The following is a 13,640-nucleotide window of genomic DNA, read 5'->3' as shown; positions in this document are numbered from 1 at the left end:
AGCTAAACACTTTGTTTTGATTAGGAAAAGGTTGTTTGCAGGTGGTGAAAGTTGGCCATCCAGTTTTGTTTTGACACTGTATGTGCAGATATGGTGTGGTATGGTTGTGGTGATATGAGTCCAGTCTCTCCAGCTCTTTGTCCCTTGGTGACTTATTAGTGAAGCTCTGTTTCATACTGCTCAGTGTGGCATGAGCAGCTTATACTTTTCAGTCCTTAGTTATTGCACAGCACAATATGATGTGGGATCACTGGGGGGGCTCAAACTGCCACTGTGCAATGAGAGACGGGACAGAGTTACTATCTTCCCACCACCTCCTGCTCCTCCTCCCCTCTCCTCCATGCACTCCCAGCGCAGTCAATTACCGAGATGGAGCTGTGATTGATCATGTTGCAGGTGGATGGCACAAAGACCCTCAGTTCAATAGTGACAAATGTTCTCTTCAGCAGCCCTCACTTGATTTTGTCAGGCAGTCTGTCACACACATGTAATCCTTCAAGTCTCAGGCTTATTGATTACAAAAGGAAGATACATTTCAACAAGGACCACAATCAATAACCACAGCTGTGCGCGACGATATAAAAGTCTTTAATCAGAAATAATTGAATCGGATGATCGTGGATGAGTTTCACAGAGTTGTGTTTTTTTTTTTTCTTATGTCAGCATCATTGATGGAGGTGATTTGACTATGTCTGGGAAAGAGTGCATGGACACTTAGGATGAGTGGGTAATTTGTGTGTGAAAGATGAAGAGTATGTGTTGATGAAAGACAGGCAGAACATGAGAGTGAGAAAATAGCCTGTAAAATATGATTTTCAGTGTGAATCATCATTGAACAACCTGATCACTGTAGTCATTACCTCTTTAATCATACAGGGCGGTCATCAGCTTGAAGAGACACTGGTGTGTTTAATGACCACTCCAGGGCTTTACCAGGGTGTGAATATAGCATGTAAGAAATTAAAACAATTCACAGCTGCTTTGAACTCAAGTGGTCAAAACCTGAAGGATCTTATGTTTCCAAACATTAAAGGAAAAGTTTGACATTTTGGATAAATGTGCATATTTGCTTTTGTACCCTGAGTTAGATTTATACCAGTCTCACGTCTGTTTGCTAAATACAAACATATAGCCAGCTGGTTATCTTAGTTCAGCATAAAGACCCCCTGAAACTATTTGTCATTTTCATACTTTGTTGCTGGTAAATGGGTTTTGTTACCTTTGGACAAAGCAGGCTACCTGTTTCCCCAGTACTTGTGCTAAGCTAAGCAATTGATGGCTAGATTCATATTTAGGGTACATGAAAGTGGTATCAGTCTTGTCATAACTCTGCGGAAAGCAAATAAATGTATTCCCCCAAATGTCAAACTCCTCCTTTACAACATACATGACTTCTCTAAGCACACCCCACCCCTGCTACATTCGAACTACATGCTGTGCTGTACAGCTTTTTACAGCTATCCCACAATGGGCCAAAGCGGCATTTTAATGTAGAGGGCTTTATTTCAGATTGTGTTATTCATCCACATTCTGCCCTCTTGTCCCTGTTAGACTAAATGAATAGGGCAAAGGCAATGACATTCATCATATACAGGAGGAACAACCATAAAGGGCAAAGAGGGGCTGATAAAAGAGGGAGAGACAGGCGGCACAACACGCTGTCAAAGCCAAAGGCCTCCGGTAGGGACTCACGCAGAGAAGCTGAGGCAGCAGCAGGCAGGGAATGTAGACATCAAGGAAAAGGGACACCAAAAATATAATGTCTCAGGTGGGTTTCTGATCAAATCTGTCCTGTGATGCCGTAGGCACACCGTCTTTTTTTTTTTTTTTTTTTGTTAGAATATGCTTTAAACTGCACAGCACATAAAGCAGCTCTTTGTATATGCAGTATATTCTGCCTCTACCACGGGTGAACAGTGTAAACACGGCAACATTGTGAACTGACAAATGGCTTGCAATTAAAAGACATTACATGAAATCCCTTGGTATCAACGTGACTGCTAACCAGCAACACAGCTTTGTGGCTGGTGGGCGTCACTCTGAAGAAAACTCACAAATGGTAAACAGCAACCTTGTGTTCAGGCGTGGTGAAATAAGTCTCTATTTTTGTGTGACTGGTCAGTCGAGGCTACACACTCAGGCATATACAGCATTTTGTGTAGTGCGGAAAGAACATCTCTTGAATCTCAAGTGTTTAAAGTTGGCCTATTTCCAGCCTCCTCTAGGGTCCTGGTGAGTGGAGGATATTGTACATTCATTAGAAAAAGAACTGTCAAGAGCCTGGCTGACAAATGACGTTGGCCCCTAATGACTGCCCAGCTGTAATGTTTTGGTTTTTTTCTCCTGGGGACACTGTGATGATTGTTGAGATTTTTTTGTTAAAAGATAAGGCTGGTGGTATTTCCCTTTTTTCATATTGTGAAACAAATCTCAAAAAAACAATGATTCACTGATGCAAAAAAAAATATATGGACATAATATAACCAAAGCCTGATGTGTCTTATTTCTCTGTACCATAGACCTCCACTGTTGTTTAAAAATTATTAAGAGCATACCAATGAGCCACACTCTTGTACTGGGTGACAGTTTCCTTAATTATGACGAGCTGTAGACTGTAGATCTGCTGCTGTAAATGCTCACGAGAGTACTAAATACGTATTAATCTGCAGCTGAAAATAGTCCCTAGCAAATGTGCTATTCAAACCTGTTTCAAACCACGGTGCTCTGCTGTTTTAGGAAATCAGTGGAGCTTTTTTAAAAAAAATGAAATTATTTTAATTACATTTTAATTAATTAAATCATATATTTGTGAGCTGTTTTCATATAGATTTGCATCTTCAGTAGGAACAAATGGTCTTCGGGCTGAGCACCACAGATGCGGTAGAGAAGTCAGAAAGTATTGAGAGATGACTGTTTGAAATAGCAGTTTGATTAAAATATGTATGAGCCAAAAAAAAAAAAAAATAATTACATGGTATTATGTGTCCTTAATCTCCATGACAGCTGAAGCACTCCATCAGCTACAGAAGGCCACAAGATGTGGCTGAAAGATTCAGTATTTCCAAATGACTGACCTTGTGATGGCAAAATTTTGTTGGTTTTAGTCTTTCAAGAAAAATCCACAATAGCACCAGCTATCCTTCGAAGATCACATACAGAAGAACGACATTCACAATAAAGTGTGATACATAATGCATAAATTAGATTGTAATGAAATCAGCGCAGGTGTTACACAGCAACGTGAATACACTGTCAGCAAACAAGGGAGGAGAAAACAAAAATCACCACTTCAGTCCCTTAGTATGTTTCCTTTGTTCACAATTTTTCGCAACTGAATATAATTTGATATCATGTTTTTCTTTTTCGGCTGTTACGCGTTAGACTGCATTTATATTGCAAGATATTAACAAACAATTCTGAGACAGAGCTGTGTGAATTACCCAGAATTACTAGAGTCAGAGCTCTTCAGGGAGAAAAAACATGCTGCAGAGAGAGCATGAGTGAGAGAGACAGAGATCCTCTATGTATCATGAGTCATATGCTGATGTTACATAATCAGTCTGGGGCACAAGTTGGGTGACAACACCAGGTACAACCTGGTTGACGCACCCAGGACATTTTGGGACATAGACTAAAACACTCTTGACTCATCTCACAGTTGTTATTAGCATTTAGACCCATGGTTAAAGTCGGTGTCATTTTCACACTCTTCTGTTGCTGCAGCAGCCCCCTGATTGAAAGCAATGCTATTTTTGATAACACTGAGATGTTATGTGACGAATTAACAGGAATGTGTTTGCTGCTTTCTGTGAAACTCAGATTTCTCTGTCTCCCTAACTCTGCCACTCAATGAATCATTGATGCCGTCTCGGAGAAATAACTGAGCAGTGATTATTATTGCAGAGGGCAATTGGGAATGTGTGTGAGTCCCAGACAGTCAGTGAGTGAGTTGGCTTGGTCCCCTGTCTCCTCCTGAGAAAGAAAGAGAACGCTCCAGTGCTGTGACCGTGGAGCCGAGATGGCTGTCACAATGCCCGCCGCCGCCGCCCACCGCTGCCATTCCCAGGGTGGGTGCATGTCTGCTTTGATGCCAATCTTTTTTTTTTTTCTGCAAAGTGAAAGGTGATGATGGATGTCTTATGCAGACCTCCACTGTGCATCCCTGCATCACTGCGCCACCCATGGCTCCATGAGGCAGTGTCCTCTGAGCCCCGGCAAGCTGTCCACATCCCTGCTCAATGAGAGTGCTAAAGCCTGAGTCTTTATTCCGTGTGTGGTGAGCCAGAATCGGAGCACTTACATGCCGTCTGCTTGTTAATGCGAGTTTCTCTAGGTGAATGAGTATGCAGACCCCTGTTGAGACAAAGCACATTTACAGTAATTGGCTTTCATGTGAGTCTTTGTACCAGCTTCTGTTCACTTTAAGAGAAAAAATACAGAAGAGCAAGTTAAGAGATAAAGAAACAGCCTTGTTTAGAGCACCTGTGTTGTGTTCCCTCCAGTGGCGACTAGTCTGCAAAATGAGGGAAAACAGAATCAGTGAAATTTCTAAGATATTTTTTGAACAAATTTCTAGTTTTTGTCTCTCTCAATGTCAGTGCTTCACAAAAAAAACAAAAAACACCCACACTCTCTACTCAGCAGTTTGAACTGAGACCTCCACGTTAAAAGGAGTCAATATTTGTTGAGACAGAGGACACAAAAATGAATCGGTTGATTATTACATTTAACTTTGATGAGCACAAGGACAAACATGACAAGAAGATAGCTTTCAGGACTGCAAAATACAACATAAAGGTAGAAGTTTGTTTACTGCAACTTAATCTTCATACTGGTCACAGTATGTGTCACAGTTTATATCAACAGTGGTCACTTAAATCACTGCCATTGCACACTGTATTAGAAGGAGAGAATGATCTGGAAATCATGAACATACAACACAGAGGAATAACTTTTTATAGGAACAGTTATGTACAATAGGGAAATACGAATTATTTTGCTGTGAATATTGTCCCAATTTGCCAAAATTTGTCCACATAAATGATTCTTATTTATCTTCATATCTATGATTATCAAACTGTAATAACAAAGGAAATGCTTCTCATTAAAATTCAGTCAAAATAAAGGTCAAAGAAAACCCGACATGCTGTAAGACAGGCATATGGTTTCATGGGGTGGTGGCTCAGCCACTAGGGATAATTTTCCTCTACGCCCTGAGCCACTTCATCAGTGTCAGAGGTACATCTTAATATAACCTACAGCTAAACACATCAACAGTGTCCTTAATTTTCTATGGAGAGATGCTTGTTTTCCAGAAGACAGGACAGACAGTACAGTGTTGTAGATGTTTACCTTTACGTGTGGACTTGGACTGACTAGCAGCCACAGTGGTCAGGTCTGCAGGTAGACCTACATATACGCCACCATAGTTCCTGAAAGGAGAGGAGAACAACGTAGGAGAAAAATAATGATGGTAATTTAGAATAATGTCGAATATTTATGGAGAAATTTTAGACTTTAGGTGACATACTACTAGTGTTACTAATAGCGTTAACAATGAGCCAACTAAATGGAATTCAGCCATCTTTAATTTTATTATCTGCACCTGTGCTTTTCCTATTGTGACATGTCAAAACATCTTCAAAGCAAAAGACTTATTTATATTGTCGTTCCGTAATGTAGACGCTACAAAGCACAGACCAGTATTTTTTAATTACACACTACAAATGTGTGTTGATTATGTAACATCCAGCAGCACCAGAAAAATAGAATTTAAATGATTTTGAGACAATTAGCAAAATACCTTCTTTTCTCATCTTCTGCCAAAGGATCTTCTGTCCTGATTAAGAGAAGAAGCACAGGTCAGGTCAGCTCTTATGAGCACAGAGGACATAAGAACGTACAAACTAATGAGAAGCAGCAAACATTGGACTGTGGGGGAGCAACCACGCAGCTGCAGAGGGATTATTGCTGATTCCCTTTTGGAAGTTCAGAGAAACTTTTTGTTTGTGCGGAATGATGCTGCTGAATAACCATCTTCCAGTGACCTCAGTTGTCTTTTTCTTTCCCGCTTGGTATGACTTTGGCTGCTTTCAGGGACATTTTTCTGAGTTAAGACCAGACCAGACCAGGAAAACAGCTGACTTTGGATCGGTGGTTGTGGTTAGTGTTAGGTCATCAGGAAATTAATGTAAGTCCATGTTATTTCCCCAAACGTGGCCTAAGTAAGTGCGTGTATGTGTTTGTGTTTTGCTTGTGTGTGTAGGTTTGTGCGTGTGTGATATTTTGCTGTGTGGTGCAGTCCTTGGAAGCTGTGATTAGCTTTGGTGAGTCAGTAGTGTGCTGTTGTCAGCTCTCACGGGTCCTGTGCTGGAGGCTCAGATGGTTATCAAGGAGCACACATGCACACGCAGGCACGCACGCGCGCGCACACACACACACACACACACACACACACACACACACACACACACACACACAAAGACATATATGTGCAGTACATAAACACGTGCACACACCCACTGCTTCCAAGAAATGCTTTGGAAATGCTGTCCCTCACTAAGCTGTAGATGTCAAAGGACAACCTGTAAACATGACAGTTTTTCTAAAGCCAAAAGAAACACATTATTGGCAAAAGGAGAGGTTAAACAAAAGAAAAGCCAACATCAGTGCAGTTTCCAGTGTGGAAATAATTGCCACAACACAAATACTTCAGGAATACTGCATGGGTAGATATAAAGCTCTTTTGTTACCTGTACTGTGTAAGGACATATGAAGCTAGAAGTTAGAAAATGACTGGTGTACTTACACATCTTTGGAGACTTCTGCTGGCCCTTAAAACAGATGAAAAGACTAATTTTAATTCATCATCATTGTGAAAAGTATTTAGGGATTAATCCCACTGTGTTTACAATCCAGACAATAGTTTCTTTCAAAGGCCCATCATTCAACAGCCATGGGATTTAACCACCACACTATAACACATCGCACTTTGACACACCACTTATCTGACTTACCTAACAGCTCCTTGCTCACTATTTCAGAACATCACATAAATCAATTAGTTTAATGCCTAACACTTAAGATGACACTGGTAACACTCCTTAAACTGGAATTTGAACTGGAGTGACTAGAGATTGAGACAGCATGTGTAGACTTAAATGTGGGAAGTAAATACATTTACATAGGTATTCAAGTCTGCTTTATTTTTCCTCTACTGCATTTCAGAGGGAAATATTTTATATGTTACTCCACAAAATTTTATGATTTCTGTAGCTTTTAGTTATTTTGAAATAAAGTAAAATACAGCGCATGATTCCAATTTAAACTACCCATCGGTCAGATAATGATGTTGTACCCAGCAAAATTTCAACCACAAATGGTCTTCCTTGGGTAAAATATTACCTGTTTTTACATGAGGAAAACCATTTGTGGTCCAAATATGTCATGTTTGTAGAATAAAAGACAAATTGGAAATGAAATTTCTTTTGCATTGTTCATCTTTTTGTGCAGATTATGATTACACACTACTTGCAAAACAAAAATTCCATGGATGTATGCGTGCCTTCTGATGATTGCCCAAGGACAACATTTCCATTTTTTTTAATTTTTTTTTAAAATTTATTATTTGATGTTTATCTTTACGGGCACAAGTGCATAACATTAGCCAATTCCACATACCACAGCATTTCTAGCCAATGTTTGCAACGCTCGTCCCTAGACCGACCTTCAAAATGCGCAAAACTCAACAAGGAAATACATAAAAGAGCACCAAACACAAACAGTGACACAATAGAATTACCAATAAGATTCTCATCAGAGTTTTTTACACATTTTATACATCAGTGTAATATCTTTGGGGTATTGACACTTTTACCAAGTTCATTTGAGCACTTAAGTTTGCTGTGTATCCACAATAATGGTTTTCATTATATAGGCTACTCACCACCTCTAAACAGTTGGCTTTTTTACAGAGGTCATGTTGTAAACTGACATACAGTGTAAAGTGCCTCAATTCTAAATGACACCCGTGATGGTCATCCCAGTGCTGTTTGTCTCTTTTATGGTCTGACAACAGCTCATTCTTTGCTGAACCACAGGCAGTCCACAGAACTTGATTTGAATTGAAATGAGATCATAATGCATTCGGGGGGAGGATAATCTAACTTCCTGCTTGAACGTACAGTATTAGATTTAGAACAGCAGGGGAACAAAAACCTTGATTCAATCCTTCTTTCTTCCTACTACTTGCTTCTTCACTCCATTTTTTCATTGTAAAAATGTGCCTTTAAGAGGTTGTTCCAAGGATAAGATGTAACAGAAGAAAACTGGAGAAATTACATTACACAGAAAACCAATGAATTGCATCCTGTAAAAGCAATCAAGGGTTTTTCCACAGCAAATGTTTGAGTCTGCTGACATGACACAGGGGTCTATTCAGCAGCCTGACAAAAGCTCATTCATATCCAAGGGTGCACATGGGTGCATAAGACCAGGGATGAGCAATGTGATACAGAGTGCATGGATGCAGTCATTTCAGTTTGGTACAAACAGAGCTTGAAATTGCAGCCTCCACTTATGGGTGCCCACAGGAGGAGTTAAAAATTTTGTCAAATACATTGATAAACACTGTCATCTGCTTACAACTATATTATAGTGCTTTATTAGCCACTTTATATATAGCATTTTTAAGCACTAGACAAGCATTTGATACATGGTTTATAACACCCTATAATGTAGTTGTGCATAAGTGTTTATTAATATAGTATTTGTAAGTATACTTTTTTATCTGAAGACATACAGTGTTTTATGTTATTGCAACAGTTTTTTACTATTTTGTCATCTATTATGTGTTTATACACAACCAGCAGGAGTTAAATTTTCAACACATTACGCTTACATCTGCTAAAAGCGTTTTTTTTATGTGTTTGTTGTATTTTTTTTAACATCATTTTCAGTACTGGAGACATAAGAACTATGAAGTAACACAGATGGGATCATTTAGTAAACAAAAACATTTTCTCTTTTAGCTTCTTCAACGTAGCCACTGTTTGCCTTGATGACAGCTTTGCACACTATTGATATTATTGCAACCAGCTTCATGAGGTAGTCACCTGGAATGGTTTTCAGTCATCAGGCGGGCCCTGTTAAAAGTTAATAAGTGGAATTTCTTGTCATCTCAATGCATTTGAGACAATTGATTGCTGTGCAGAGAGATTCTTGGTAAACAGTAAATGCTAAGATTGTGGCAATTATGGCAAGAACCACTCAACTAAATCAAGAGAAATGACAGTCCATCTTTAGACAGTCACAAAAACCATCAGATGCTTTGATGAACTCTCATGAGGTCCACCAAGGAAAGAAGACCAGGAGTTACCTCTGCTGAGTTCGTTACAGTTACCAGTGCCAGAAATCATCAAAGAAGCACCTCAGATCAGAGTGCACATAAATGCTTCAGAGTTCAAGTAGCAGAAACATCTGAACATCAACTGTTCGGAGACTGTGTGAATCAGGCTTTCGTGGTTGAATTACTGTAAAATCAGGAATCAGTTGGTATTTTACAAAACCATAAATGGACTCCTGTATCCCAGACCTCTGACTTCCCTTGCTGTTGCAGCCCCTAGACTGTGTAACAGCATGCCCCTTCCTCTCAGATATGCTCCCTCCTCCGACTCTTTTAAATCCAGACTCAAACTTACCTTTCATCACTGATGTTTCAATCCTGATGTGCCTGATTTTTGTCTTGTTCTTATGCCCATGTGTTGTTTATGTGTGCCTATGCTTTGATGTGTATGTCAGGGTTTCTCATATTTGTGATTTTAATTACCTGCTTTGGTCCGTACAGCACTTTGGTCAACGTAGGTGGTTTTTAAATGTGTTTTATAAGTAAATTTGACTTGACTTGAAGGACTGGACATTAGACCAAAGGAAATCTGTCCTTTGGTCTGATGTGTCCAAAGTTGACATTTTAGGTCTCAGCCGCTTCATCTTTGTGAGATGCAGAGAAGGTGTCTGCATGTGTGGCTCCCACACCGAAGTATGCAGGGGGAGGTGCGATGGTGGGGGTGCGTTGCTTGTGACACTCTTGGCAATTTATTCAAAATTCAATGCACACTTAACCAGCAGGCCGTCCACATCATTCTGCAGCGACATGTCATCTCATCCGGTCTGTGCTTCCTGGGACCATCATTGGTTTTTCAACAGGGCAGTGACCCAGGCTATGAAAGGGCTATTTTACCAAGAAGGCGAGTGATGGAGTGTAGTACCAGATGACCTGGTCTCCACAATCACCTGACCTGAATCCAATTGGGATGGTTTGGGATGAGTGGGACTCCTGAGTGAAGGAAAAGCAGCCAACAAGTGCTCAGAATATATACATATATACTATAGAACTCCTTCAAGACTACTGGAAAAGCATTCTCAGTGTCTATCTCACGAAGCTGGTGGAGACCAATAGTGTGTAAATCTGTCATCAAAGCAAAAGGTGGTTTTTGCTTAATCTACAGTTCAGTATCTGTATCTGATAGTTTTGATGTCTTCAGTATTAATCTACAAAGTAGAAAGTCATAAAAATAAAGAAAAAACATTGAATGAGAAGGTATGTCCGAAGTTTTGACTGGTACTATACATTACTGTATAATGTGTTAAAAACACTTAATTTTATATACGGCTTATGAGCGCTAAACATGTGGGGTAAAAATGTTGTGACCAAGAAAGCACTTAAACATTAAACATGAATGTGTAGTGGCACAATTTTACATCCTAGATTAAAATAATATAAAATAGAAGCAGGAGGAGCTTCTGTCATAAGAAAATAACAGGAAACAGTGTCCTTTCACTCTGGCCCCGTGTCAGCTGGCACGGACAAATAAGCCATGAGTCCACATTTGTCAAAGTGACAGGATGTCACACGTCCTTGACATTGTGCTGAACACTGACCTCTAAGAAGAAGAAAAATGAATAAGACCTGCTGCACAGAAATGAACACAGCTTTCCTTCATAGGCAAGCAAGTGACATTTACAACAAACTCAGACACTGCAGAGATGTTGTTTGCAGGCAGTTTAGTTTAACCTTGAAGCAGATCATATTTAAAGCAAAACATAACACCAGGTCGCATTTCCCAGTAGCTGTCTGTGGCTCTGTTAATATGCCTGGCGAGCACTGATTAGGCACCTGCAAGCGCACACACGTACACAAGCACAAACCATACTGCTTTAATGGGCACTGGTGGTGAGGTAATCCTGCAGATACTTCAATCTAATTATTACCTCAATTTGACTGTGGTGCCCAGAGATTTGCTCAGTATAATTTAAAACCGGTGCTGAATGAGCCTAAATCAACTGAGAGAGATGAGTTATTTGAGGACAAGCCACAATAAAGCAGGATTTCTGGACGACCATCAGTAAAACCATTCAAATGAGTCCTCCAGGCTTTATGAATGAAACCTGGCCATTGATGGAGTATTTCAGAGCTGCCTGCTTACAGGCACTACCAGCATCAGTCAAGTGGGGAGACAAAGACGGGTAAATGTCACTGAAACTGCTTGCCTTTCATCCATGAAATCCATGGAAACCAGCACAAACACACCAAGAGAAAGGAAACACATTAAAAAAAACACAGGTGACCTATGAAGAATACGCTTTTATGTTAGTGTAGACAGTAACGCTGTAATTACAGTATCAGTGTCATCATTTTCAAAGCAATAAATCCCTGAGGCTAGTACTCTGGTGTCTTATACTAGAATATGGGAGACCCTTCATGATCGACCCACCACCCAGAGCTTTAGGAAACCACTGCACACATACAGTACACATGCATGTTCACACACATATACACAGAATAGAAAGCGGGAGCCAGTACGCTGCAAACTGATGAACGTAGTGAGGGGATTTTTACAGACATTTTAAGACCGAGACAACAGAGACATACATTACAATATACAGCTGTTTATTTATATGTGAATGAAATCAAGACACTGAGACCACCTACACCAACACACGCAGATAATGCCCCCACACACATCTGAGGACAAACACTGAATGCAAGGGTAACCCTGCCACACTTCATTTACATTCAAAACACCCTCCCTCCTTGGTGCTGATACAGTGACAACTCTCTCCCTCAAACACTCACCCATTATTATACACACACACACACACACACACACACACACACACACACACACACACACACACACACACACACACACACACACACACACACACACACACACACACACATTTTCCTTAAAAACACTCACCCCCTCCTGAGGTGCTGGTGGCTGAGGAATTGCCACAACCCATTTTGCATCGATGCAGCCACCGTCCAAGCAGAGCGGACACGCTTAAGGAGAAGAGGGAGGAGGAAAGGAGGGAACCCCAAAACACATTGGCAGAGTGGGAGAAAGTGAGGAAGAGAGGAAAAAGAGTGAAGGTCAAAGAAATGTCTCCCACTGTAACACGGGGATCTCCTTTAGTCGTGCCCCTCGTCAGCCCTGCTCCTCTCTGCAATGCAATGGTGAGCTGAGAGTGAAGTGAAAGCATGGAGAGAGAGGCTTTTATACACACACACACACACACACACACACACATACACACCAGGAGAGAGAAGGGAGAGAGATGCTATGGCCTCACATGATTTGCTCTTTTCCTCCACCCTAACATGGTTGCCTGGGAAACCAGGGGAAAGTAGGCGGAGGGTGGGGTGAGACTCAACCAATTGGGAGCTCCCTTTTTATATAAAGGCGGAAAAAAATGAAATACGTTTAAGGGGCATCAATATATCAGTCTGTGGATGTGACATCCTGTAAAATCCTCAAATTGTCTTTGTGTGCTGAAACATAGAGGACCTTTATTCATGCTCTTTCTGTCGGTGGGACACAAACACACATCCCACTTGTTTGAGCTGATGACGAGCAATGAGAGCAAGACGCTTAAAAAGCCTTGAACAGTCTTTTCATGAAACCCTGGGGGTCATTAGGTAAAATGCTTATTTGCTTCCTTGCAGAGAGTTAGATGAGGAGATCAATACCAGTCTCATATCCATCAGTTATATGACAGATATATTAGCTTGTTCAAAGGTAAGCTAACTAGCAGCCAGTTAGCTTAGCTTATCACAAATACTGGAAACGGTGAAACAACCAGCCAGGCTCTGTCAGAAGGTAACACAATCCACCTACCTGCTCCTCTGCGCCTCACTAATCAACACGTTCCACCTCAGTTGTTTAGTTTAAAAATGACAGTTCTGAGGTTTTATGGGGGTTATGTGCCAGACTTTTTATTGGCCACGTGCAGTGACTTCCTGGAGTATCTGCAGGTTGGCTGGTAACTGCTGAGAGCCAAGAAACAGCATGGCACGTAATCAACCATAAAACAGTGAACTGATGTTTTTACACTTTTGTACAACAATTTGTAGAACTTTACATGTATGATTCATTTTAAATAGTAATGTAGCTGAGCACGCAACAGAGCTTGTGTCACTAAACTGGATTTTTGGTTGATTTTGCACAGACAACGTCACGAGAATAAGGACTTTTATCACTGCAGCGCAGCAGCTTGGGAACATTTAGAGTTTAAGGGCTGCAATTAAAGAACTGTTTCAAACTCGCTCTGTTGTATGACGGCGGGAGCAGACAAAGATA

The 13,640-nt window shown here is 40.6% G+C and overlaps 1 protein-coding gene across 2 annotated transcripts; it reads right to left on the bottom strand.

Annotated features, from left to right (window-relative positions):
* Window positions 1-567: 567 nt before the first annotated feature.
* Window positions 568-12,661, bottom strand: LOC139338126 (overexpressed in colon carcinoma 1 protein). 2 transcript variants are annotated; one of them, XM_070973061.1, is made up of 6 exons: window positions 12,261-12,661; window positions 6,809-6,833; window positions 5,804-5,839; window positions 5,353-5,432; window positions 4,483-4,513; window positions 568-4,353 (listed from the first exon to the last, which is right to left on the bottom strand). In XM_070973061.1, the coding sequence occupies exons 1-5, from the start codon at window positions 12,589-12,591 to the stop codon at window positions 4,509-4,511; spliced, it is 477 nt and encodes a 158-aa protein (XP_070829162.1). In that variant the 5' UTR covers window positions 12,592-12,661; the 3' UTR covers window positions 568-4,353; window positions 4,483-4,508. The 2 variants fall into 2 exon arrangements, with proteins under 2 accessions (XP_070829162.1, XP_070829161.1); XM_070973060.1 differs by lacking the exons at window positions 568-4,353; window positions 4,483-4,513 and having other exon boundaries at window positions 5,007-5,432; window positions 12,261-12,528.
* Between the last annotated feature and the right edge of the window lie 979 nt (window positions 12,662-13,640).

Source organism: Chaetodon trifascialis, chromosome 10 (assembly GCF_039877785.1).
Source record: "Chaetodon trifascialis isolate fChaTrf1 chromosome 10, fChaTrf1.hap1, whole genome shotgun sequence".
Taxonomy (NCBI): domain Eukaryota; kingdom Metazoa; phylum Chordata; class Actinopteri; order Chaetodontiformes; family Chaetodontidae; genus Chaetodon; species Chaetodon trifascialis.
The sequence above is the reverse complement of the archived record's forward strand: the minus strand, read 5'-3'. Positions and strand labels throughout refer to the sequence as shown.

What these genes read in the sequence shown, in the direction of transcription:
- LOC139338126 (XM_070973061.1), bottom strand. Translation starts at nt 12,591, where the DNA reads ATGTGTGTGTGTGTGTGTGTGTGTGTGTGTATAAAAGCCTCTCTCTCC. An exon ending in GCAGAAGTCTCCAAAGATGT is followed by an intron (nt 5,840 to 6,808) that starts GTAAGTACACCA and finishes TCTCTTAATCAG; the next exon opens with GACAGAAGATCCTTTGGCAG. An exon ending in GCAGAAGATGAGAAAAGAAG is followed by an intron (nt 5,433 to 5,803) that starts GTATTTTGCTAA and finishes CTCTCCTTTCAG; the next exon opens with GAACTATGGTGGCGTATATG.